The following is a 26,775-nucleotide window of genomic DNA, read 5'->3' as shown; positions in this document are numbered from 1 at the left end:
TCGGTTGGCAGAGAAGCGGACAGCAGGTTGCGGATTGTGTGGCTCCTGCTCTGTGTGTCTCCATCCCAGCCACCAGTGAGAATATAGTGGTATAACTCCCCTACTTATGGCTCCATAGGTGTTCCTTTTTGGCCTCACCATATCCTATGTTCTTGTGCAGGGAGCGGAACCAGAGACCCTGCATGACACCCTGTGTGACAGGCTCTGTCCTGGCAAAACTTCCCTTTGCCAGAACTGTCTCTTTCTTTGACTTTCAATAAATCTCTGCTTACTCTTGTAGAGTCTCGTAAATTCTTTGTACATTCTGCGAACAACCAGAGGTTAATTCTAAACCAAGACATATATTTTCCTGAGTGTGCTTACAGTTCAGTAATTTTAACTTCCAACCGTGATGAAGACCAGAATTGTTTACCCCCACCACCTCCACCTACAACCATGTTATTCCATTTAAAGTTTTCATTTCTCCTTTTTTGTAATACATTTTAAAAAATTTTTACTTTCTTATCCCCATCTCCACCCCCTCATATTCGGCAACCATCGGCTTGTTCTCCATGTCTTTGGGTTTGTTTACATTTTCTTTTGTTTCTTCTTCTTTTTTTAATACTTTTATTTTAAGATTTTATTGGGGAAGGGGAACAGGACTTTCTTGGGGAACAGTGTGTACTTCCAGGACTTTTTTTCCAAGTCAAGTTGTTGTCCTTTCAGTCTTAGTTGTGGAGGGCGCAGCTCAGCTCCAGGTCCAGTTGCCATTGCTAGTTGCAGGGGGCGCAGCCCACCATCCCTTGGGGGACTCAATGAATCAAACTGGCAACATTGTGGTTGAGAGCCCCTGGCTCTAACCAACTGAGCCCGGGGAGGCAGCTCAGCTCAAGGTGCTGTGTTCAATGTTCTTAGTTGCAGGGGGCAGAACCCACCATCCCTTGCGGGACTCGAGGAATTGAACTGGCAACCTTGTGGTTGAGAGCCCACTGGCTCATGTGGGAATAGAACCGACAGCATTCGGAGTGAGGAGCATGGAGCTCTAACCGCCTGAGCCACTGGGCCAGCCCTCTTTTGTTTATTCTTGCTAGCTTTGTTGACCCCTCCCTATACTAGAAAAGCCCTCTGTCTGGTCTGTGAGTGTAGCTCTTGTACTCAGAGCGTTCTGTCTAGAGTAATAATGTTTCCTGTAAAGCGTCTCCTTACCTAAGTCCAGATTTTAAAAAATTTGATAGTGATATTACATGTTTCCTGTGTGCTTAAAAATGTATAGTCTGTTTTCATGACATAGAGTTCAAACTAGTCCTGTGTTTTTCAAATTTTTGAGGTCTTCAATAACTTTTGCATTGATTGAGGAAATTCTTTCTTTTCGAATATTTTCCTTCTCTGTAAATTTTACAAGCAACAAAATTCCCCAAAAACAAATGAATTCTGGACTTTCACCTGTTATTGGCTTTGTGTCAACTCTTCTGAGTTTGGTGAAAAGTTCCACTGGCCATGTATTTATTTGCTCGAGAATATGTGAGTCCATGCCAGTTTCGCTGGTTGGCACAATATTCCATAATACTGTATAATCTCCATAATCTACTTTTGTAAGATCCCCAAATTTATTGCCAAGTGTTGTGTGGGAGACCCTGCTCCCTGCGCCATTTGTCATGCAGGGTGAAGGGCGGGGTCTCTTCTGGAGTGTCTAGTCCTGCTTCCCACATAAGAACGCAGGATATAGTGAGGCCAAAAAGGAACACCCACGGAGCCACAGATAGGGGAGTCATACCATATAGTCTTGCTGGCGGCTGGGTTGGAGACACAGGAAATAGGAGCCACATGATCCGCAATCCACACTCCACCACCTGCAAGCTTAGCCACCATCTTCTTGCGAGCCCCCATTTTCTGCTACCGTAGCCATAGCAGTTATATTAGTGGCCAATGGCTCACTGGTTACAGCTGAAGGCCAACTAGCCACAGCTGATGGCCATCCAGTCACAGTTGATGGCCATTTACTACCTGAGCCAGCACCTTTCCATGTGAGGCCGAGAGCCTGGAATCTGCACTCCTGGCTCTGTCCCCACAGTAACCTATAGAGATTATAACTGACGGTGCAAATTATAAGTGTAATCAAATTAAGAAATCTATTGGAGTGGCCAGTTAGCTCAGTTGGTTGGAACATGGTGCTAATAACACCAAGGTTGCCGGTTTGATCTCCAGGTGGACCACTGTGAGCTGCGCCCTCCTTGGAAAAGAAAAAAAAAAAAAGACATCTATCCAAAAGGTTCTAGTTTTCAGAACTGGAAAGAATCCTTGCTAGTATGGAACTCAACATTTACAGTGAAGATGGGAAACTTTTGATCTATTCTTCATTGATAACTAAACCTCACAGGTACGTATATTAGAGAAAAAATTTTACAAACATAGTGAACTTAAAAGGTCTTTAGTAACCATAAATACTCACTAAGCATCAGAAATTCATGCGAGAACTTAAAATATATAATGAATTGGGTTACACATGAGACCAAGAGTAAAGCATTACTAAGCATCAGTAAATATGCATCTGACAGAATTCTTAAAAATATAATGTCGGTGGGAAAGATCTTAAAACAGAAAGCTAATGAACAACTACGGTTTACACCCGGAAAAGCCCCGCCCTGCCCCTAGTCTGGCCCCACCCCTTCCCCTGGTCCAGTCCCTCCCTCCCGGGGGCCTCAGCACTTCCGGATTCCCGCCCCACCCATTGCCTTCGCGCTCCGCGGAGGCCACACCTGCGGCTGACGTCTTCACCCAGTCACCGCGGAGTTTATTGCAGACCCGGAAGCAGTTCGGGTTGGCGCCCTGACTTTCAGTTTTCGTAGTTTAAACCTGAGCGTCTCAGTCCACGGCCCCGCACACGGGACGCCTGGCGGTCACTGCGGACGGTGAAGTCCCCGCGCCAGCGCCCCCCACAGCGGTGAGTTCGGCGTCCTGGGAAGACGACCCGATCCCAGACCGCTTCGCGGCCGGGTGGAGGCTCCGCGGGGGTTTCCGGGTAAACTGAGGCCGTGCCCCTGTGGTCTCTCCGCCTTCGGGCCCTTAGACCCGCCTGCCGCGGTGTTTTCCTGCTTAAAACCCTCCGCCGGGCAGCCCTCCACGCGCGGTGCGAAGTCCCGGGAGGTGGACTCGGGGGATGGCGTCCAGCCGTTGGCGCCCCTCCCCCAGCCCTGCCACGCGGCCCCTGGAGCCCCGCCTCCGCCCGGGGCTGGGGTTCTGCAGGCCCTCGCCGCCGCCTACAACCCCGCTCACCCCAGTGTAATGAGAGGCCCGAATCCCAGGTAGAGCACACGGTTCAGGGGGACGGGACTCAGGAGGGAAGGAGCACCGCGGGGTGTCACCAGGCCACCCCCTCACGCGGGGAGGGGCTTTGTGTGAGCGGTGCCTGAAGGGCCGGCCGGGAAGGCGGCAGAACGAGGCTGTGAGGGGGTCACGAGGAGGAGACAGAATGAGAGGAGGGCACAGGTGAGAGGGCAGGACGGTCAGTGCGGGGTCGGTAACGGGGAGGCAGAACAGAGGAGGTGGGAGGGCCTTGTAAAGCGACGGTAAGACTGAGCGAGTAACTCGGGGAAGTAGCCGGAGGAGAAGGAAAATGGAGAAATACAGAAGGAAGGGGGAGCTCCTGGGAGATGAAGGGGAGCCTAAAGGGAGGGGGGCCCCTGGTTAGCAGAGGTGGGGGCAACAAAGGACAAGGCACTTTAGAGGAGAGAGGGGTTAGGAGAAGAGTTGGGGGAGCCGAGTGCAGGAACAGAACGGGGTTGGGGGCTGACAGCACAGCAAGAAGCCTCACTGAGCTAAGCTGGGGGTGTCGGTGAGTCCCCGCACAGGGGTGTAACAGGACAGACAGTGTCACAGGGGAAGAGGAGGGGCGCATGGACGGGGAGAAAGGCAGAAATACATGGAGATGGGGAACAATCAGACAGATGAGGGAGAGGGAGCCACTGAAGGTGAAATGGGTTTCAAGAGTTTCACAGAACAGGGACAGGGAAGGGAACAGAGAGAAGGGGAGAAATCAGGAGAGGAGAGAATGCGGGTGGAGAGGGACACGCAGACCATACACAGGAATATATAGTACCAGAGGAAAAAGGGGGTCCCCTGCCTTTATGAGAGTTAAGTGTGATGTGGGTGATCAAGTCACGATTTAATTTTGCACGTGCTGCATTTTCAGTCACACAGATGAGAATTATAAAACTCCAGTTTCTAAATCTGGTGCGTTTAATAATTAATCACCCAGTGGCTTCCATGTGCAACCCTCGTGCAGCCAGTGAGGAGAGACCTGTGTCAGTCAGTCGTGGGTGCCTTCCTATTTCCTGGGATGGCATGAGGGACGTGACCTGGGACAAGAACTGACTATGTCACCACGTGATGCCTTTTCAAGGAATATTAAAAGCATTGCGTCCTTTTTTTTTTACGTGGAATATACTTTTTCTTTTCTACCTCTCTTAAGTTTGATTCGTTGTTTTTACAAAACAAATTGAAATGATTTGATTCATTGTTTTTATAAAAAGCAAATTGAAATAAATGTTAGTGTGCTGATTTAACTGCTGTTTTGTAATAGTCATTAACTTCTGAAATAAGGTTTGGTGACATAACGTTACCAGCTCTTATTCTTTTGTAAATATGAGGTAGTCACAATTTTTTAAAAATTTTGACCCTAGGAGTAATTACAGTAAATAACATCTTGAATCGATTTCCCTTCTAATAACATTGTGTCTGGTTTAGATGAGAAGCTCTGCATTCTGTCTACTCTTTATTGTGTTGAAACATCCACTGGTACTTGTTAGTAATATTAGGCCACTTCAGTGTGCATTTGGTGACGATGTTTGTGTGAGAACCTAGTTTTGTGAGTTAGTCTGATATTCAGCAGCTTCCGTTTGTTGTCTTCCGTTTATGTGATTTTTTTAAATTAGTGAGCTGGGAGCTACCAAGTAGCTGTCCCCTCAGGTCTCTGTTGTCCATTCTCTAAAAAATGGATGGACTGGACAGACCTGAAACTTGGTGCCCACGGAACCCATCTGTTCACTGTGAAATATTTGATCAGCGTATTTCCACAGCGAACCCCGTTTTTACAAGTTTTCAGCACCAAATGCATGTTCATCATTTTATAGCTCTTAGCTGACTGTGATTTCCTGGAAAAGAGGAAGAAAATCCACCTGGGGTGCTGGCCCATCTAGAATTACCCCCCCAACTCCTCACACTCCCCAGAGCTCTCAGGCCTATGAAGTCTGAGGTCTGTTGCCCAGTGTGACTGCAAACAGGTGTGGGGAGCAAGTCAGCTCCCCCAGGGAGACTTAAAGATGCCATTTCCTGGGCACCCTGCAGACCTGCAGAACCCTAAGTGCTTAGAGTGGGCCCTGATCCTCCAGGAACCTGCATGCTATAATCATTGAAGCTGAAAGTTCCCATCTGGGTTCCTCCTAGGTCTGTGGGAATTTCAAGGAGTGATGTGACCTGCAGCCTCCCCCTGGGAGTTGGACACATGGTCTGGGTGGAGCCTCGTTTTAGTGAGGTGTTCCAGCTGATTCTCAGATGAGGACAGGAATTAGCTGGGGCTCCTGGACACAGTTCTGACTGTTGAGAGCTGTTGAGAGAAGCCTTTGGTCAAACCTTTGTGTGCTCTGTGGGGGCAGAAGAGCAGCCCACGTTCTCATTGCTGTAGGAATTTGTGGACGTCTGTGGAAGGGAAGAGCATGTGAATCGGGAAGGAAAAAACTGACACTTCTGTCTTAGGGGTTCCTTGTCCCTGACTGTGTCCTGAGACACAGGACAGAAGAGGGTGACCTTAGCTTTTCAAGATCCTGCTGCTTGTCAGTTTGGGGGAAGCAGATGAAGGGCCTGTGCTGACACCCTTGAAGGGACATTCTCAAGATGCCAATGTGATTTCTCTCCAGTAGGTTGCCTGTGGAAACAACCCTGAGCAGGAGGAGGACGAAATGTCTGCTTCTCAGGTAAGCATTCTGTCCCGGGTCACAGGTTATGTCAGCTTTTCCTCCTAAAATCCATGGGTTTGGAACCTGCCACCTTTAATTCTCTACTGCTGATGTTCCTGCCTAGCAAGATTCTTTTCAACTACTTACTTTTTTCCTTTTCTTCTCGTGAGAGTCAAGGTCAGCTCGGTAGAACACTCGGACTTTGTCTGACAGACTTTTCTTCATTCTGTCCATTAGGCTCCCTGAGGACATGAGGAATTCCCACTGTGAATTACTGACCCTCAACCACTGAAAACATCTCCTTTGTGACAGATCGACCTGAAAAGGCAGTTGTGTCCAAGGTCCCTGTTGGGTGGGGTTAGATGCTCAGTGTCCTGATGAAGGGAGATGTAGGTGTATGTCCTGTGACTGCGGCGTCAGGGCTGTAGAACAGGGGTAAGAATGTACATGATGACCTAGGATGCCTCAGTGCTCAGAATAGCCTGGAAAGTTCTGGGAAAAAAAAAAGTAATTGGAAGCGACTTGCTCACTCGCTTGGTAAGATTGACTTACTGTTTAAATACACGATTAGAGTCACAGAACTGAGGAGCTCTATGTACATTGAAATTTGTGTAAACCTAATGTCTTTATGATCAGATTCACATTATGATTTTCTTATTTGTTCGTTTTTGCCAGTAATATCACAGCTGTGATGGTGTGTCCTTCCATGTGCCTTGGTCAGCTGATACCCACTTGTCCCTTCCACCTGATTTTCACTTGGTTGAGGTCCTGTCTTCTCTATAAAGTTAGCATTTTTTTTCTTTATCATTAATAACGGTTGGGATGGATTTATAGAGAGATGTGCAAAAGCCATCACATTTCTTCTGGAAGCTCCCTTTTTTCTTAGTTTCTCTGCTTTGGAAAATGAAGGCCCTCAGCTTTCTTTACTAGAGATAATTGACTACTGGAGTGGAGGCTTTTGTCAGTCAGGCCTTGTTCCTGTAAATTTCTATTATATTCCACACTCATGTCACAGACATTCTCTACTTCATCCCTTTTTGTGTTTTTAAGAAAGTTTATAAGAATCACATTAAGGTGTTGAAGTGGTAATTTGTAATGTATAGCTCAGCACAAGTGACAAGCAAATTTTTTCAAAGAAGCAGCGGCTATAACTTATTGTGTATTCTTCTGCCTATTATAATTATAAAATACAGAGTATCATCCACAAAGACGTTTATTAGATTTACACAATTGACAATAATTGTTATTTCAATGACGTGAAAATTTTCTTCTCTGTCATATATATATATATTTTTAAAGACACATTTATTCAGCATCACGATCAGACTATTGCATTTAGCAATCAACAGCATGGGTGCAAAAAAAAAAAATCTACGTTAAAATCCTTTGTTGGAATGCGTTACACTTTCCACAGAACAGAAACTAATATAACCTGTTATACAATTAGTCATAAATACAGTCCTCGAGTTTTTGACCATACGCATGAGTATTGTCTAAAACATGTCTTCTTTGTAGCAACTAGGCTCTGCCCGCACTGTGCTTGGCTGAGTTTACAAATCTGTTGTTACCTGTAGCTTCCCTGTCACTTCTCTGGCTCTCCTCTCCTGCTAAGCTTTGTTTCCTGGCAGTAATTAAAACCTTCTGCCACTGCCATAGCTACTGCTGCTGCTGGAACCACCATAGCCACCTTGGTTTCGTGATTTGGCAAAGTATTGACCTCTACTACCATAGGGGCCAGAGCTTCTGCCTCCAAAGTTCCCTCCTTTCATGGGTCCAAAATTTGAAGATTGATTGTTGTAATTGCCAAAATCGTTGTAGCTTCCAGCACCTCCAAAATTGCTTCCACTACCACTGCCAAAGCCGCCTCTCCCTCCTCTGTTGTTACAGCTGTCATAGCTGCCACACCCGCCATAGCCACTGCCTTGGTTTCCATAACTCTGTCCACCACTTCCATAGCCTCTGCTTCCTCCAGAGTAACCAAGGCCACCTCCTCCATAACCACCATCATTACCAAATCCATTCTAGCCATCCCCACTGCCACCATATCCTCCACCACCACGATTGCCTCCAAAGCCACCTTGACCACTGAAGTTTCCTCCACCACCAAAGTTGTCCGTCCCACCAAAGCTACCTCTTCAACCACCACCGAAGTTTCCAGAACCACTTTGACCTCTTTGACCGGATGAAGCACTCGCCATCTCTTGCTTAGATAGGGCTTTCCTTACTTCACAGTTGTGGCCATTCACAGTAGGTATTTCTGGATGACAATCTTGTCTACAGAGTCATGGTCATCAAAGGTTACAAAAGCAAAACCTCTCTTCTTGCCACTGCCTCGGTCAGTCATGATTTCAATCACTTCAATTTTTCCATACTGTTCAAAATAATCTCTTAGGCGATTTCTTCAGTGTCTTCTTCAATACCACCGACAACAGTGTTTTTCACAGTTAAGTGGGCACCAGGTCTTTGAGAATCTTTCCTTGAGACAGCCCTCTTTGGTCCCACAACTCTTCCCTCCACGTTGTGTGGCCTTGCATTCATGGCTGCACCCACCTCCTCCACAGTGACATAGGGACAAACTCAAAGCCTCTGGAGCGCTTGGTGTTTGGGTCTCTCATCACCACACAGTCTGTGAGCGTTCCTCATTGCTCAAAATGGCTCCTCAGACTCTCATCGGTTGTTTCAAAGCTCAAACCTGTGGTGAAGAGCTTCCCCAACTGTTCAGGCTCTTTGGGAGACTCTGACTTAAGACACGACGACCGCAGGAGGGGTGACTTTAATGATGCTTCCTCAGCGGCGTCCACCGACAGAAAGGCCCTTTTCTGTCATATTTAATGTGCACACAGTTCTCATATGTCTATCTGTGTGCCTGTGTCCATAAAATCTTAACACTATTTGATCTATTCTTCTTATTTGCTTAAGTTGTTTCTCTTTTTCTCAGTTACAGAAATGGCCATGTAGGTTTATGAGGGTTATCTACGCATATTGGTTTCTGTCCTTTTTGAAAAATTCTAGAGCAAGTTTGGAGTAAAACTCAAGCTCTACCACTTAGTGGATGCTTCAGAAAATGTTCTCATACAAAAGGACATATGATACTGTTCTCAAATTATGAGTTATGAGCATTATGAGATTATGTACATTATGAATTAATATGTTAAAAAGTTAGAACGCTACGTGGTATACAGTCATTTTTCGAAAAGGACTGTGTTGCTATGCTTCTAGGAGAAGTGAAAATTCCATAGAACTCTTGTCAGTGCAAAGTCATGTGTGAGTTTTTCCCTGTTTCCTTCTTCTGTGCTATTAAACAATGTGACACATGGACCAGAGACATCGGCATCACTAGTCAAAAGTGATTTTGTTAAGTGTGGAAACTCGGAAACCTGTGGAAACCCCAGGACTCCTCAGTCAGAATCGGCATTTTTTAACAGTCCAGTTCCTTTTTGTCCACGTTAAAATTTGAGAAGTGCTTTGCATTTCTAACTTGCCAGTGACATTTCCAGCCGAAAAATGTACACAGTGTATCAGGTGTGATACAAATATAACACTGAGAAATCCATATGCATGTCTTTTGTTTTGTTGTTTTAGAGATTTTATTGGGGAAGGGGAACAGTGTGTACTTCCAGGACTTTTTTTTTTCCAAGTCAAGTTGTTGTCCTTTTAGTCTTAGTTGTGGAGGGTACAGCTCATCTCCAGGTCCAGTTGCTGTTGTTAGTTGCAGCGGGCGCAGCCCACCATCCCTTGCGGGAGTCGAGGAATCGAACTGGCGACCTTGTGGTTGAGAGCCCACTGGCCCATGTGGGAATTGAACTGGCAGCCTTTGGAGTTAGGAACATGGAGCTCCAACCACCTGGGCCACTGGGCCGGCCCCCATATGCATGTGTTGAAGCCTGAATTAAAATCTTTTTTTTTGGAAGCAAAGATAAATTTTTCTGTACAGTGGTGTGTGGATCATACATCCTCCTCCTTAATCACAGTTAGAAAATAGCACTCAAGAGTATTACTGTAAGTGGCCTGAGTGTTCCATTCCAGACACTCTCCTAGGTCAAAACCAGTTCTCTTATCGCTGTTTTCATGTTGGGTCACGCTATGACCTTGCCCGTGGCCACGTGGTAAATGTGTCTTTTGTTTCAGGGACGGTTGACATTCAGGGATGTGGCCATAGATTTGTCTCAGGAGGAGTGGGAATGTCTGCACCCAGCTGAGCGCAAACTGTACATGGATGTGATGCTGGAGAACTACAGGAACCTGTGCTCCCTGGGTGAGGGTGACTTCCTGCCAGAACTCCTACCCCACCGCAGGGTTGTGTTTCCTTCATCAGTGTCAGTACAGCATCTCCTGGGAGCTTCTGCTTTGTGTGGTGGAGTTTCAGATCCAGGGTCTGAGGAACAAACTGGGGGTTTGCTGGTGTAGAAAAGAAGCAAACTGGGAGTCTGATGGTAGAAAATGATGTCCTTCAACTGGAACTCATGATCTGAAAACGTTTATGTTGTCTAGTAGGGTAAAGGTGCTATGAGAAAACTGTTTTGGGAAAATCCTTTCTAGAATAGCCTAATTTTCTCCAATGTCCTTTTCACCTGAGCACATACTGGATTGGAAATGGAGACTCTCCATCAAAACTCATGTTTCTTTTACTAATAAACAGGTCTTGCTGTCTCTACGCCAGACGTGGTCAACTTTTTGGAGAGAATGAAGGAGGCCTGGGATGTGAAGCAAAAAAAGACAGTGTCTATCCACCCAGGTAGGTGAGAATGAAGGAGGCAGATGACACAGGTGAGAGGGTCAAAGGTCCTGGAGGAAGCCAGACCTTAAGATGTCATTTGGGAAGCTCTGCTTCAGTGGAAAGGATGTTGCCACGCAACAGCCTACCCATCTGTCCCCTCGTACCTACCCCTAAAGAAAGGAGAGTCTGTGAGACTAATCCTTTCAGGGACTTTGTTTCACCTTTGTGCTTACACCTTATGTCTCCCTGTTTGGCCCTAAAGGATGGCTGGTTAGCCAATGATGGGTAAGATTCCTCAAGGCAGGAACAACCTAAAACAGGAACAGTCTCATAGGGACCATCTGGAGAACTCACGGGATTGATAGAGATAGACCCCACCATCCTCTGGCTAAGGAGAGCTTCTGCCTCTGTGGCTGTATTCCTTCCCACAATCTGCTTGGAAAGTGATTCAGTGATGTGATAACATCAGTTCTCCACTTATTCATATCAGTAAGTTTCAGCATAAAGGTTTTGTCCCTTGGGGAGGTACATACAACAAGTACTAAGACATTCTGTGACTTTCAGTTTCTGCCGCTTGCAGGCAAGGTCATTAGTTTGAATCAGTTTCCTAGTATAATGTATGAAATTCACAGATGGTGGAGAAAACAATATTACTTCCTTGTGTGTGCATCAACAAAAGCTATAAGGTGGCCCGATTCGGGGCTCTCAGTCCTTTGAGGCTGTGAGACCCTTGGCCCCTAGTGCATAAATCTTTTGACTTCTGTTTCTTTCTTTTCTTTTCTTTTTCTTTTATTTTTTACTTTTTAAAATTTATTTATTTATTTATTTATTTATTTATTTATTTATTTATTTTCTTTCTGTTTCTTTCTTAACCGTTCGCCACCCCTTCTCGTTCTCTCACTGCTCTGTTGTGCTGGATTTGATAGGATGTGAGAAGCCCAGGTTTCTTTCTGTTGCTGTCAGAACAACAGAGGGACAGCCCTGTCCAACATGTCCTGTGCTCCTACATCGTCTAGGGACTGTCCTCCTGCTCAGTGATCTGGGTCCCATCACAGTGCGGGCCGATGTCCTCCCCCTGGACACTGGGGGCCCCCCTGGTGTGGCTATTGTTCCATTGCCCGGGAGCCGGGGAAAATATGCTGAGGAATTCTCCCTGAAGCCATATTTAAAGTTTGGTTCTTGGCTCATGTAAGGAGTTTGTGAAGGAAGTGGTAGAGGTCCTGGAATTTGGAGCCGAAATCCCAGGGGCCCTGGTGACAGATGTCACATGCTCTCTGCTTTATAATTTCTAATCCTAAAGGGGCTTCAGACATGACCCTACAAAGTTCAGACCCAGTAATTTCATCTCAGCACAAGGCACCTCCCTAACGTAAGAAACCATCAATCACGGTTTCACTTCAAAATGTCCTTTTGCTTTGTATGAGCTGACATTACAAATTGTGAGTGTCTGCTCCCAATTCCTGCATGGAAGAATAGTTTAATATACCTGTTTGCCTCCCAGAATTCTTAAGTGACTTCATGCCGTGGGGGAGCTTAGAACATTGCCCACTGTATAGGAAGGTCTCCATTGTTCCGATTTCTTAGTGACTATCGTGTTGTAAGTCTGTCTTGTTCAGTCCAAAGCTGCCTGGGCCTGGGTCTTCTATGTTTTTCATTCCTGATTAGATCTTTGTAAGATTAGTGGTTTTAGATTCAGAAGTGCTGATACTGTGTGCTCGAATGAAATCCGTTGGTAAGAACTGTGTTGAAGAATTATTAGGTTCCCATATTTTGGAAAAATTTATTTGTTCAATTTCAGTTTACTTCAGGCAAAAAGTAATCATGAGGTTTCTCGTCTTGTCATCAGCATGTCTCTCAGTAATGGTGTACTTTAATCTCAAATGTTGATTTTATAGATCACTCATTCTCTGATATTTATAACTTCTTGCACTGTTGTTTGGCAGTGAAGGGGTTTTTTTGTCCTCCGGAGGATGGATTAAAGCCTGTACATTTTGAATGAGAATAGCAAAATATATTAATAACAAGTAATTTCTTCAGTGTGTTTTAAATGGTTATTTATTGACAATTTCCTTAGAGTTATTTATGAATGATTCTAATGCATTGGAAAATTTTCCTGTCGTGCAGCACACATTCCAATAATTCAGAATGCTTCCTGTTCATAGGGCCACACTCACGATGGAAACAGTTGTACAGAAGGATTCTCTTCAATAATACATCTGTGTAGTGTTCACAGTTCAGGGGGTACATTGTCTTTTATTCTCATTTTGCCACTGCATAGCAATGTGTTTTCTTTTTTATGGCAGTTCCCTCAAATTTAGTTACTTGCATTTTTGGTTGTTACTTATATGTTATGAATGTGAATGACAGTTTTCAGCACAGTACACTTAAGACGATGTGGGGTTCGATTCACATAGGAATAAGCATGTGTCTGTTACCATTATAATTATGTGCATGTTTGTATCATTTTACTCCAGCTTTGTGTATGACGTCTTGTTTATTTCTTTTGTTGGTTAATGGTCAGTGCTTTTCTTATCCTGTGCAGTTAAGTAGTTGTGGTAAGTCTTAACATCTATGTACTGATGATTTTATATTTTCTTTGTGAGAGTACCACTTTTTGAATTCAAAGTAATTTTTGAAATGTTTTATAACTGTATGTTTTTTAGATTGTTTTCTGTCATTTTCAATTTTGGTAAAACCTGTGACTAAAATTCTACTCTCTATAACTGTAGTCCGGTCATGTTAAGTATATTCACATTGTTCTGCAACTGGTGTGTGGAAATTTCCATCTTGCAAAAGTGACCGAGTACCCACGAAATAACCACTTTGTCATTTCCCTTCACCCCAAGCCCCTGGCTACCACCCTTCTTTTTGTTCTGTGTGGAGGACTGCATTAGGTGACTCAGAGAAGTGGACTCTTGCAGTATCTGTGGGTTTGTGGCTTGTGAGCTTTACTGAAATGTCCTCAAGTTTTGTCTGCATTGTATCAAGTGAGAGCATCTGTTTCTATTTTAAGGCCGAATAACATTCTGTTGTATGTATATGCTACATTTTCTTCACCTGTTCATCAATTGATGGCAATTTAGGTTGCTTCCACCTCTTACCGGTTTTGTGAGTAATGCTACAGTGTGCAGGGGTGTGCAACACGGCTCTCGTAGAGCCTCCTTTGAAGTTTCTTGGAAATGTGTCCAGAAGTGGGAAGGCTGCATCATAGCACAATTCTATTTTTAATTTTTTGAGAGACCTTCATATTGTTTTTCATGTTGTTTGCAACAATTGATAATTCATTCAAGAGTACATAAGGGTCCAATTTCTCTACATTTTTGCCAACACTTGATATTTTGTGTTTCTTTGATAGTGGTCAGTGTAATTGGTGTGCAGTGACATTGTGTTTTTTGTTAACTAGCAGATGCAAACATTTATATTCTTGTATGAGCATGTCAAACCTCTGGAAAGACATGCGGACCTGAGATCAGATATTTAGGAGAAGCAGGAATCTGAGGGTAACTTTTATGTTGAGAGCACTTATAGGTCACAGCAAAATTGAGTAGAAGTTACAGAGAATTCCCACATGCCCCTCCCACATGTACCACCTTCCCTTGTCCATGTCGTCCCCAACTCAAGTGGTACATTTGTTACATAGATGAAGCTACATTGACACTTTATTGTTACCCAGAGTTCATAGGTCACATAGGGGTTTACGGTGGTTCTGTCCATTCTATGCGTGTGGACACATTTATGATGACCTGTATCCACCATTACAGTGTTTTATGGACTAGTGTCATAGCCCTGAATATTCTCTGTACTCTGCCTGTTCATCTCTCCCTCCCCTAAACCCTGGCCACCAGTGATCTTTTTATTGTCTCCATCATTTTGTCTTTTCTGGAATCATACTAATGGGCCTTTTCAGATTGTCTTCTTTCACTTAATATGTATCTAGTTTTCCTCCATGTCTTTTCATGGCTTGATAGCTTCCTTCTCTGTAGCACTGAATAATATTCCCTTGTCAGTATGTACCACAGTCCACTCCTCCATTCTCCTCTTAACAGACGTCTTGGTTGCTACCTAGTTTTGGAAATTATGAATAAAGCTGTTGTGAACACACGTGTGGGCTTTTGGGTGGATAAACGTTTTCAACTCTTTGGTTAACTGCTGACAAGCACAATTGCTTGATTGTGTGTTGAGAGGCTATGTACAAACCAGCAAACTGTACCCAAGACACTGCAGCATTTTGCGTTCCCACCGGCAGTGAGTGAGAGTTCCTGCTGCTCCCCGTCCTCACCAGCACTTGGTGTTGTCTGTGTTCTGGGTTATGGCCCCTCCTAACAGGTGTGTAGTGGTGTTTAATTTGCTGTGTGTTTCATTCTCATTGTTGTTTTCATGTGCATTTCCCTGGTGACATATGATGTGGAGCATCTTTTAATATATTATTTTGCCTTCTGTATACCTTGTCTAGTGTGGTGTCTGTTTAGGGCTTTGGTCCATTTTTAATCAGGTTGGTAGTTATCAGTGTGAAGACTTGTGTGTTTTGCAAATATTCTTTCCCAGTGTGTGGCTTCTTGTTTTGTACTGTTGACGATGACTTGTTTGTTGTTTTTTACTGGTTATCATAATATTCTATTTGAAACAAGGTAGTTCAAAACTTAATACTACGATTTGAAAATAGAAACTTGATTAAGAATTTGTCGTGGCAGTCTGTTCAATAAGTGGTGTTGGGAAACCTGGACAGACACATGCAAGAAAATGAAGCTGGATCACTTCCTTACACAATATACAAAAATAAATTCAAAATGGCTTAAAGACTTAAATGTAAGATCTGAAACCATAAAATGTCTAGAAAAAAATATAGGAAGAAACTTCATGCACATTACCCGGAGTAAGATTTTCACTGATACATGCCCTGGCGTGAGGGAAGTAAAAGAAAAAAATAAACATGTGGGATTACATCAAACTAAAAAGTTTTTTCACAGCAAAGGAAACCATCAATAAAACAAAAAGGGATCCTACTGAATGGGAAAAGAAATTTGCCAATGATATATCTGATAAGGGATTAATATCACAAATCTATAAAAAACTTACTCAACTCAACTCCAAAAAAACAAACAACCGAATTAAAAAATGGGCAGAGAACTCGAGGAGACATTTTTCTAAAAAGGACATACAGAAGGCAAGAAGACATATGAAGAAATGCTCAACCACACTAACCATCAGAGAAATGCAAATAAAAACCACAATGAGATACCACTTCACCCCAGTCAAAATGGCTATCATCAATAAATCAACAAGCAACAAATGCTGGCGCGGATGTGGAGAAAAGGGAACGCTAGTGCACTGTTGGTGGGATTGCAGATTAGTGCAGCCACTATGGAAAACAGTATGGAGGTATCTCAGGAATCTGAAAATGGAAGTACCCTATGATCCAGTAATTCCACTCCTAGGCATCTACCCGGAGAAATCCAAAACTCCAATTCAAAAATCTGTATGCACTCCTATGTTTATTGCAGCACTTTACACAATATCAAAGATATGGAAACAACCGAAATGCCCATCGGTAGATGACTGGATTAAGAAGCTGTGGTATATTTATACAATGGAGTATTACGCAGCCGTAAAGAAGAAAGAAATCTTATCCTTTGCAACAAGATGGATGTATCTAGAGAACATTATGTTAAGTGAAATAAGTCAGAAAGAGAAAGACAAGTACCATATGATCTCATTTATATGTGGAATCTAAAGAAAAGAATAAGTGAATGAACTAATCAGGAACAGTTTTGGGGACAAAAAGGAAAAAACCGAGAGTTGTTAGATGGGAAGGGGGGTGGGGATAAGGGGAATGGTGAAGGGATTAGGAAGCAGCTGGTAACCACAAGATGGCCTCAGGGTTTTTGAAAATTAATTTGGGGAACGTGTTCAATAATGTTGTAAAGATTTTGTTGGGTATCCTATGGATATGTGTCCTGTATGGCAGACCACCTCAGGGATACTGTGGGTGCCTGATCGTGGCATTGTACACCAGAAGCTAAACAATAATGAATGCCAACTATAATTTTATGTATATAATGTGATGGCTCGGTGCGAGGTCGGAGGGATAGTGGATAGGGGGAGGGTGTTCACAGTGTGAGGTATATAAATGTTGAACGTCTAAGTATAGCCTTGTCTTGTCCACCTGAAACTAATAAATTAAAAACAAAAAAGAAATAAAAAAAAAAGCTTACAGGAAACAAGCCATGTGTTGACAATTGATAAAGCTAAGGGATGGTTTTCATCAAGGCCGTTATACATTCCCTCTATTGGTATATATGCTTGAAATTTTCCATAATGAAAAGACAAAGAAAATAGCAAAAAAAAAAATAGATTTTGTCTTGGAAAAAATGTGAAGTGTGTGAAAGTAAGTTTATATTTCATAACATTTAATTTCCAATTAAATGTAATTTCCACTTAAGTGTTCATTTCTGGATTAAATATGTAATGAATCTCATGTTGATGAAGATGAGGTTAAATATTATGACAGTATAATAGGTCAACTGTAGTGAATTTTTTTTTTTTTTTTTTTTAAGGAGGGCTCAGCTCCAGGTGGCCCATGTGGGGATCGAACTGCAACCTTGGTGTTATTAGCATAGCACCTCACTCTAATCAACTGAGCTAACCGGCCACCACTCTAATGAAATCTTTTAATTCATTCCTAATTGTACAGCACCATGGTGTTTTTTACATTATGATAGTAATATGTGATTGTTGGAAAAAGTGAAACAGTAGCAAGAGTTATCAAAATTTTTATTGTGGTCCAAAATGGGATCAACTGTTTTATGTATTTATTTATATATTTCTATTTTTAAAGTATAGGTGGCATACAATATTCTATTAGTTTCAGTTTTACAACATGGTGATTCTTCATTTGTATTTACAAATTGATCACCATATGACTCAAGTAACATCTGTCACCTTACAAGGGTATCATGATATTGTTGGGTACATTCCCTCTGCTACATTACGTCCCATGCCTTACTCTTTTCATAACTAGATGTTTACACCTCTGATTCCCCTTCACCTGTATTTTCTTTCCCCATGGATTGTCTTCTCTGGCAACTATCAGTTAATTCTCTGTATCTGTGAATCTTTTTTTGATTTGTTTTTTCATTTCTATTTTTTAGCTTCCATGTATCAGTGAAATCATATGGTATTAGTCTTCTTCTGTCTGAGTTATCTCACTTAGCATAATACCCTCTAGGTCCATGTATGATGTTGCCACTGGCAGGATTTCCGTTTTTCTCCTGGCTAAGAAATATTCCACTGTGTACATTTATCACATCTTCTTTATCCGTTGATTGATTGATGGGCATGTATATCTTGTTTATTTTAAATAATGTTGCAGTGGATGTAGGGATGCAGGGATGTAGGGATCTTTTTGAATTAGTGTTTTTGTATTCTCAGGAAATGCCCAGAAGTGGAATTGCTTTGTCACATGATAGTTGTGTTTATAATTTTTGAGGAAGTTCCATATTGTTTTTGGCTACACCATTTTTTTGCATAAATGTAATTGTTATACCTTCCTATTGAATTTACCCTTTTATCATTATATAATGTCCTTCTTTGTGTTCTGACACTTTTTGACACTTACTGGTATTTTTCTGATATCATTATGGACACCCGTGCCCTTTATTGGTAACTGTTTCTGTGGAATATATTTCTCATCCTTTGAGTGCGGTCCCATGCATGTCCCCACATCTAAAGAGATTCTCTTGTAGACAGAATATAGTTGGATTTTATTTTTTTATCCATTCATCCAACTTATGTCTTTTGATTCAGGGAGTTTCATCTGTTTTCAATTAATCACTGAGATGGACGGATTCTATAATCATTTTAGAATTGTTTTCTGCCCTTTTTGTAGCTATTTTGTCCGTGTTACCCCCTCTGAACTGTGTTCCATTGTTTCTTTTATATCAGTTGGTAGTGGCATGCTTTGATTTCTTTCTTGATTTCTTTTTATGTGTTTGTTACAGATATTTCATTGTAGTTACCGTAGGGGTAACTTAAAACACTTTTAAAGTTATGACAGTGTATTTTGAATTATTGGTCAGGTAATTAATAGCTCTATTCATTTTGGGCTAATTTCTCAAGATTTAGTTTGTTCCTCTGATTGGACCATGTTTTGGTGTTCATTGTGTGCCTTGTGGTCTTTTGTTCAGATTTGAGAAAAGAAACAGACACCATTCCAGGATTTGTGGGCTGGCTTTGTACAGGAGAACACAAATAACCGGCAGCTGTGCTTGAAATTCTGAGGCCTATCAAATTGGTTCTGCAGCTGTGTATTCACTGTGTTTTTTGCATGTAATTTTCCAGTTTAAAATGTTTTCCATTTCTTGTTTTCGAGGAAGTGATGTCTTCCTGTCCTTGATGTTTGTCTTCAGTACTGCATCTTTGTGGTGGTTGAACAATTACCTTTTTACTTAGTGGCCACCATCATGCATTCACATTGCACTGCCATTCCCTTAGCACTTGATGTCATATAGAAGATAAATGAGTCCCTCAGGCAGCTGCAAAAAATGAATCCATTGGACATGCAGTACACTCATCTATTTCCCTCCAGAGAAAAAACTGGCAGTTGGGTTTTCTCACAGCATTGCCATGTGTGCCAGGGAAAGTGAACAGCTATTAGCTACTATTGGCAAATATAAGCAACTTTTCTTCCCTCTTTGATGTGCCTTGTCTATGTGGTTTGCCTTCCTGAGCATGGTTTCTGAGTACTCAGAAAGCTAATTGGGTCAGTAATTTTTAAGTTCATGTCTCCATGGAGGATGGAAGTTTTGGTGTTTCCTCTTATGCCATTTTGTTAAGTCCTGTAATCAGTGTTAAATTTGTGCATTAGAATTTAAAGTATATTCATCTGCATGTAGTAAGAGTGATCATTCATTTGGTGTCTTTCAGCTATGTGTTCTGAGGACATCTTGGACTTGTTGCCAAACCCAAGCATAGGAGATTCATTCCACAAAATGCTACTGGTAAGATATGGAAGGTGCTGCCTTGACAATCTGCAGTTAATGAAAGACTGGGAATGTGAGTGGGAGTATGAAGGGCCAAAGGAATATTATGGTAGATATAACCAAACTGGGACAGTTACTCATAGTAAAATCCCTGTTGCCAAAGAGATCAAAGATATAAGACATGTTGTGAAACCGTGCACTTTAAGGCAGTTACATCAGCAGAACACTTCGTTTCTGAATGTAAAGATAGAAAACAATTTACTAAAGATACATTTTTTTTGAAAGGAAATGTGGAATGTATGGGAAATTACCTAATACATAGTGTAACAATCATTTGAATCACTTAAAATGTAGGATTAGATTAAACTTTCAGTCAAACATTTAAAAATCAGATTTAAAAATGAAGATAGAAATTCTAAATGTAATCAATTTTACAATCTCTTAACCAGGCTTTCATTATTCTTTCACCAAGAAACAATTCCTCCTCGTTCCAAATTGTGTAATTTTCATAAATGTGGGAGCGTATTTATACAAGCATCATGGTTTCATAGGTATCATGGAGTAATTGGGAATAACTTTACCTTTTTAATGAAATTGAAGTCCTCACTAACAGTCTTTCTGTCTTTATTGATTACCAGAGTACATGTAATGGAGAGAGAAGTTATCAATTCAGTGAATCGTGGAAAAATTTTAAACAAGGGTCAGATCCTAATAAACATCAGAGATTTCAGTTTCTAGAGAACCATTGTACACATGGGAAAATCTTTTGTGAAAGCTTAAATCTTACACATCAGAATAGTTATATTGTAGAGAAGTCAAACAAATGTAGTGAATATGACAAGTCTTTGAACCAATCTTTATATCTTACTGAACATGAGAATATTCGTACTGGGGAGGAACCTTGCAAGTGTAATCCGTGTGGGAGAGTCTTTAGTCGATTACCCAGTCTAAATAGACGTAGGAAAATGCATACTGGAGCAAAACCTTACAAATGTAGAGAATGTGACAAAGCTTTTATTCGGCGTTCAAATCTTACTAGACATGAGATACTTCATACTGGAGAGAAGCCTTACAAATGTACAGAATGTGGTAAAGCCTTTATTTGCCGTTCATATCTTACGGTACATGAGAGAATTCATACTGGAGAGAAGCCTTACAAATGTAGAGAATGTGGTAAAGCCTATAATTGGCATTCATCTTTTATTCAACATGAGAGAATTCATACTGGAGAGAAGCCTTACAAGTGTGATGAGTGTGACAGAGCCTTCCACTGGCGTTCACATCTTAGTGGACATGAGATAATTCATACTGGAGAGAAGCCTTACAAATGTAGGGAATGTAGTAAAGCCTTTACTCAGCGTTCAAATCTTGCTGTACATATGAGAATTCATACTGGAGAGAAGCCTTACAAATGTGAACACTGTGGCAAAGCCTTTACTCAGCATTCAACTCTTACTGAACATAGGAGAATTCATGCTGGAGAGAAGCCTTTCAAATGTAGAGACTGTGGTAAAGCCTTTAGTCAACTTTCATATCTTACTGGACATGAGTTAATCCATACTGGACAGAAGCCTTACAAATGTAGAGAATGTGGCAAAGCCTTTCACTGGCAATCTCAACTTACACAACATGAGAGAATTCATACCGGAGAGAAGCCTTACAAATGCAGAGAATGTGGTAAAGCCTTTAGCCAGCGTTCATGTCTTACTATACACGAGATAATTCATACTGGAGAGAAGCCTTACAAATGTAAAGAATGTGACCAAGCCTTTCACCAGCAGTGTAAACTAACCCGACATGAGAGGATTCATACTGGAGAGAAGCCTTACAAATGTAGAGAATGTAGTAAAGCCTTTACTCAGCGTTCAAATCTTGCTGTACATATGAGAATTCATACTGGAGAGAAGCCTTACAAATGTGAACACTGTGGCAAAGCCTTTCCTCATCATTCAACTCTTACTGAACATAGGAGAATTCATGCTGGAGAGAAGCCTTTCAAATGTAGAGAATGTGGTAAAGCCTTTAGTCAACTTTCATATCTTACTGGACATGAGTTAATCCATACTGGACAGAAGCCTTACAAATGTAGAGAATGCGGTAAAGCCTTTACTCAGCGTTCGTATCTTACTAGACATGAGATAATTCATACTGGAGAGAAGCTTTACAAATGTAGGGAATGTGATAAAGCCTTTACTCAGCGTTCATATCTTATTAGGCATGAGAGAATTCATGCTGGAGAGAAGCCTTTCAAATGTAGAGAATGTGGTAAAGCCTTTATTCAACGTTCATATCTTACTGGACATGAGTTAATCCATACAGGACAGAAGCCTTACAAATGTAGAGAATGCGGTAAAGCCTTTACTCAGCGTTCGTATCTTACTAAACATGAGATAATTCATACTGGAGAGAAGCCTTACAAATGTAGGGAATGTGATAAAGCCTTTACTAAGCGTTCATATCTTACTAGGCATGAGAGAATTCATACTGGAGAGAAGCCTTACAAAAGTGAAAAATGTGGCAAAGCCATTACTCACCATTTACAGTTTACTCAACACATGAAAATTCATAATGGAGAGAAACCTTAATACTGAAGAATCCAAGAAACCCTGTAGATGGACCTACAGCCTCACTCAATATCAGAGAATGCTTACTGTGGAGAAATCTGCATTCAAAATAAACCCTTGGTTCAAAATATAGACTGCAGAAAACGCACAGAATTTCTACTCCAACGTGACTTGAAAGATGTAAAAAAAAAATGTGGGGAAATGCTTAATCGAAAATGCAATCTGAAATATCAGAGAATTGACATTACGAAGTTGTAAGTCAAGAACGGTTTTCAGATATTACTTTCAGATACATATATTACTTTCAGATATTTCAGATATATATATTCAGAAATCAGAATATATATAGAAAATAAGCAAATGTTAAAAAAGTTATTAATATGCTTGAAAGTATCAAAGATGAATATTGGACAGATGTAATTATTTACAATGAGTCTTTATATATTGATAGTACTTGAGGTTTATCCAAAAGGAAATATTAATGTGATCCCACTATGAAGTCACTTGATGTTATGTTTTTATTCCTAGTGTGTGTACATCATGGGTTGTTTGATGCTGCTTCAAACATCTGGGAGCCCTTGTATGTTGGGTGGGATTCATTCAGATCTACTTTTCCCTCAAAGACTGAGGGCACTGTAATACACAATGTATGATGAAAATCTAAATGGAGATTCTATTTGGTTGACTTAGAATGCTGGTATAAGTCACCATGAAGTAGGTGCTCGAGTCATCATTCTCTGTATTAATGTAAGACAGGAACATTCTGAATTTTAATTAGTTTTACCAATTGCTCTTTAAGGAAAATAAGGTGGTGGTTTATTGAAACCGTGATGTGTCTTTGTAGTAGTCATAGATAGGAGTCCTGAATATTACCAGACGTGGTTGAAATAAAGAAGTCTTCAGAGGACTGGACCGGTGGCTCAGGTGGTTAGAGCTTCATGCTCCTAACTCTGAAGGCTGCCGTTTCGATTCCCACATGGGCCAGTGAGCTCTCAACCACAAGGTTGCCAATTCAATTCCTTGAGTCCCACAAGGGATGTTGGGCAGCGCCCCCTGCAACTAAGATTGAACACATCACCTTGAGCTGAGCTGCCGCTGAGCTCCCGAATGGCTCAGTTAGTTAGAGTGCGTCCTCTCAACCACAAGGTTGTCAGTTTGATTCCTTGAGTCCCGCAAGGGATGGTGGGCAGCCCCCCCCTGCACACGGCACCGTGAGCTGAGCTACCACTGAGCTCCCAGATGGCTCACTTGGTTGGAGTTCATCCTCAAACACAAGGTCGCCGGTTCGACTCCCGCAAGGGATGGAGGGCTGCGCCCCCTGCAACTAGCAACGGCAACTGGACCTGGAGCTGAGCTGCGCCCTCCACAACTAAGACTGAAAGGACAACAACTTGAAGCTGAACGGCACCCTCCACAACTAAGATTGAAAGGACAACAACTTGACTTGGAAAAAGTCCCGGAAGTACACACTTCCCCAATAAAGTCCTGTTCCCCTTCCCCAATAAAATCTTAAAAAAAAAAAAAAAAAGAAGTCTTCAGAGATATGTGAGAAAGTACAGACAACTCATCCAAAAGTGTATAATTATTGTACATCCATGTTTCCTAAACAATGAGCCTCAGTCTTCAAACCCATGGAAAACAGAGCTTCAAGGTCATTATATCAGAACAACCAGAATGTTTCTTAAATGCCTGTTATCTGTGCATGGATCCTACAGGTGGTTTGCCATGCTTTATTTAGACTGTCTGAACTTGTATTGACGTTAATAAAAGCAAACGATTTTTAATGTATTAGTAGTGATCTGTAATGAATGACTTGTTATCCTGCCACCAACGTTGACCTCTCCCACCTTAGTCATGGTTGTAATCAACAATGTACTATTTGGTGATGCAGTGGAGTGACAGCACTAGTAATCCTTTTCCCCATGGTTTTTATTCGCAAATGGAAAGAACCTTGCTCTCCATAATGCTAAAGAAAGAATATTTAAACTACACTAAAGATTAGCAGACATGGGAGGTACATGTGGCTTGAAGTGTGCATAAAGCACCTGTTTCTTTGTGGTTAGATCCATATCACAATTCACTCTCCCCCAGTGATAACATGATAGATGATGTATTCATCCATGGGCATCAGGCAGCCCACACCAGTTTGTCCCATCACAGCTGGTGTTACCTTCATCCACTTGATTCCGGTCCTGTGTACATCATTTCTGTATAATATTAACAGTTTTCTTATTTTGACCCCCAATAAGGATTTGGGGATATTAACTGAGTGTTGTGTATAAAGAACGGTATTTACTCTAGAAAATCCTTTCTTCTGAGTTTGTCTTTGCTTGATTTTGCTTTAGAACATGGAGGCTGTGACCTTTGTTTATTACAGATACTGATTTTTACAACTGGAGATTCTAAGTCAGGCCTCAGTCCTGTAAGTTTCCCTTTTATTCCAAAGTCATGTCTGACATACTCGTACTCTTCTTCATGTCATTGTTCTGTTTTCAGAAGAAGAAAATAAGAGTGATATAGTTCATAGATGTTCAAGTGTCTTCAAAGTCTAACATATAACTCAGCACAATGAAACTAAAAAATTTTCATCATGCTCATACTCACAAATAGCTTTTATATGAGTTTACATCATTGGGCATGTTTTTGCCTGTAGTGTTTTGTTTGTTTGTTTGTTTTTAACAAGCTGTATTTTTTCCCCTACTTGGAGGTATTTATTTGTGCAGCCTCAGGAATCACTTTCTAACACAGGAGGAATCTTATTTTTTCTTTATTCTTAAAGTATTTCTTAGATAAAATATATGTTAACATTTTTGGGGGTGGAAACGATTTTGGGGGAGCACCATTTCACTTATCAGAGATGAAAGAAAAAAGAATAGTTGTCAGTATCACTCTTTTTATCTCTTGGGCAGCTGATACATCACATGGATCTATTTTATATTTAAATATTTCAAATTACTGCCAAGGAATTCACAAATTGCACATTTTTAGAGAAATTTCCTAGTCTCTTAAAATTAGGAGAAAATATTTCCAAAGTTTTATTGGTACCATCACAACCTTTGTGTAGTTTGGATAAAACTGACTTTTCTTTAGGAAATCTAATGCTAGTTCCTTTACATAAACTCTTTTGTAGTTAGCATCAAAACAAAATAAGAAGACACAACCCAGAATACACACAAACATGAAGATTGCTTTCATTACAATTATACAGAGATAAAACACCAAATTAATAATTAAAATCAGATTTACAGCGCCTCACCTGGTTCACCTATCCCTGCAAACTCTTATTTATTTATTTGTTTGTTTGTTTGTTTATTTATTTATTTTCAGATCTAGAGGATGCATTTTGTTCTCAGTAAATCAAGATTTCCCTTAGTTTTATATTTAACAATTATAACTGAGACATAATCTGTAACACATTTTTACAGGTCTTACAAGTGGATTCGGGGGATTCTCCATAGTTGCCATCAGGCTAATTTGTAACTCAAACTGATAGAGCCCAAATATCAATCTGACCTACTTTGTAAAAATCTAAATTACATTGAAACTAAAGAGCAATTTCTCTTACCAATTCATTTTTACTTTTACAAAATGGTCAGGGGTACATTTCATTTCTACAAGATAAAATCAGAGAATGTGAGAGGGTAGAACATAAGGTTATCCTTTCAACAGTGATGATCCAAAAAATTCCTAGTAAAGAACAATTAAGTGATATTTTTCATTGTGGTAACTGAAATTTTCATTAATTCTGCTTAAGCATAAAATACGGTAATTTTCCATTGGTTGTCAATTTGATTCTGGGATAAATCATAATTTCTTCTAGGTTTTGAATTTGATGTCAGATCCCTTCATATGCACTGTTACAGAGGTAAAGTTAAAATTCACATTTCAAAATATATTGAGCAAGTTGTATATTTGCTATTTTTCCTTTAAAAAATTATTGAAACTGAGGTGCAGATAGTAGAGATAATCATACTTTGTTTTTGTTGTTGTATAGTCCCCTTTACCATGATGAAATGTCCATCTTTGTCTCTTGTTATCTTTTTCACCCTGAAGTCTGTTTCATGTGATATCATTATGGCTACACCTGATTTTCTCTGGGTACCATTTGCTTGGAGTGTCAATTTCCACCCTTTCACTTTCAGTCTATGCTTGTCCTTGTAGCTGAGATGTGTCTCTTGGAGACAACATATGGTTGGGTTTAGTTTTTTGATCTAATCTGCTACTCTGTTTCTCTTTATTGGTGAGTTCAATCCATTTACATTAAGGGTGATTATTGATATGTGAGGATTTCCTGTCATTCTATCTTTAGTTTTCTGGTAAGGCTGTGACTCCATTGTTTCTTTGCATTTTTGTTGTTGTCTATTATTTCTGTGTGGTGGTATTCTATGATGTTTCCCTCTGTTTCTTCTTTTATTACAGTATATATTTCAGTTTTGGATATTTTTAGAGTGGTTACCCTTAAGTTTGTGTAAAAGAAAGTGTGATATTTAGAGTATTCCATTTTCTTCAGTACGCTTACTTTCTCCATTCCCATATTCTGGTTCAGGCCTTTACTGTCCCCCTTTTTATGTTGCCACAAATTGTCC

General features: G+C 41.0%; 1 protein-coding gene and 1 pseudogene across 8 annotated transcripts; one reads left to right on the top strand and one right to left on the bottom strand.

Annotated features, from left to right (window-relative positions):
• The first annotated feature begins 2,756 nt into the window (after nucleotides 1-2,756).
• On the top strand, nucleotides 2,757-23,977 carry LOC308489561 (uncharacterized protein). Of its 7 annotated transcripts, none has more exons than XM_081030883.1 (6): nucleotides 2,757-2,920; nucleotides 5,895-5,948; nucleotides 10,059-10,185; nucleotides 10,570-10,665; nucleotides 19,570-19,643; nucleotides 20,264-23,977. In XM_081030883.1, exons 2-6 carry the CDS (start codon nucleotides 5,934-5,936, stop codon nucleotides 22,208-22,210), a joined length of 2,259 nt encoding a protein of 752 aa, XP_080887009.1. In that variant the 5' UTR covers nucleotides 2,757-2,920; nucleotides 5,895-5,933; the 3' UTR covers nucleotides 22,211-23,977. The 7 variants fall into 7 exon arrangements, with proteins under 7 accessions (XP_080887009.1, XP_080887008.1, XP_080887012.1 ...); XM_081030882.1 differs by having other exon boundaries at nucleotides 2,761-2,920; nucleotides 5,892-5,948; XM_081030885.1 differs by lacking the exon at nucleotides 2,757-2,920 and adding an exon at nucleotides 3,229-3,281 and having other exon boundaries at nucleotides 5,892-5,948.
• Nucleotides 7,509-8,560, bottom strand: LOC308490196 (heterogeneous nuclear ribonucleoprotein A1-like; annotated as a pseudogene). The gene is made up of 2 exons: nucleotides 7,933-8,560; nucleotides 7,509-7,775 (listed from the first exon to the last, which is right to left on the bottom strand). The product of its transcript is annotated as a heterogeneous nuclear ribonucleoprotein A1-like (transcript).
• Nucleotides 23,978-26,775: the final 2,798 nt, after the last annotated feature.

This window comes from Rhinolophus hipposideros (assembly GCF_964194185.1).
Source record: "Rhinolophus hipposideros genome assembly, chromosome: 21".
NCBI lineage: Eukaryota > Metazoa > Chordata > Mammalia > Chiroptera > Rhinolophidae > Rhinolophus > Rhinolophus hipposideros.
This window is presented reverse-complemented; position numbering and strand designations above follow the sequence as displayed.

Excerpts from the sequence above, each read along its gene's own strand:
- LOC308489561 (XM_081030883.1), top strand. Across the intron at positions 10,186-10,569 it reads CAGGAACCTGTGCTCCCTGG|GTCTTGCTGTCTCTACGCCA; the intron begins GTGAGGGTGACT and ends ACTAATAAACAG. Across the intron at positions 10,666-19,569 it reads GACAGTGTCTATCCACCCAG|CTATGTGTTCTGAGGACATC; the intron begins GTAGGTGAGAAT and ends GGTGTCTTTCAG.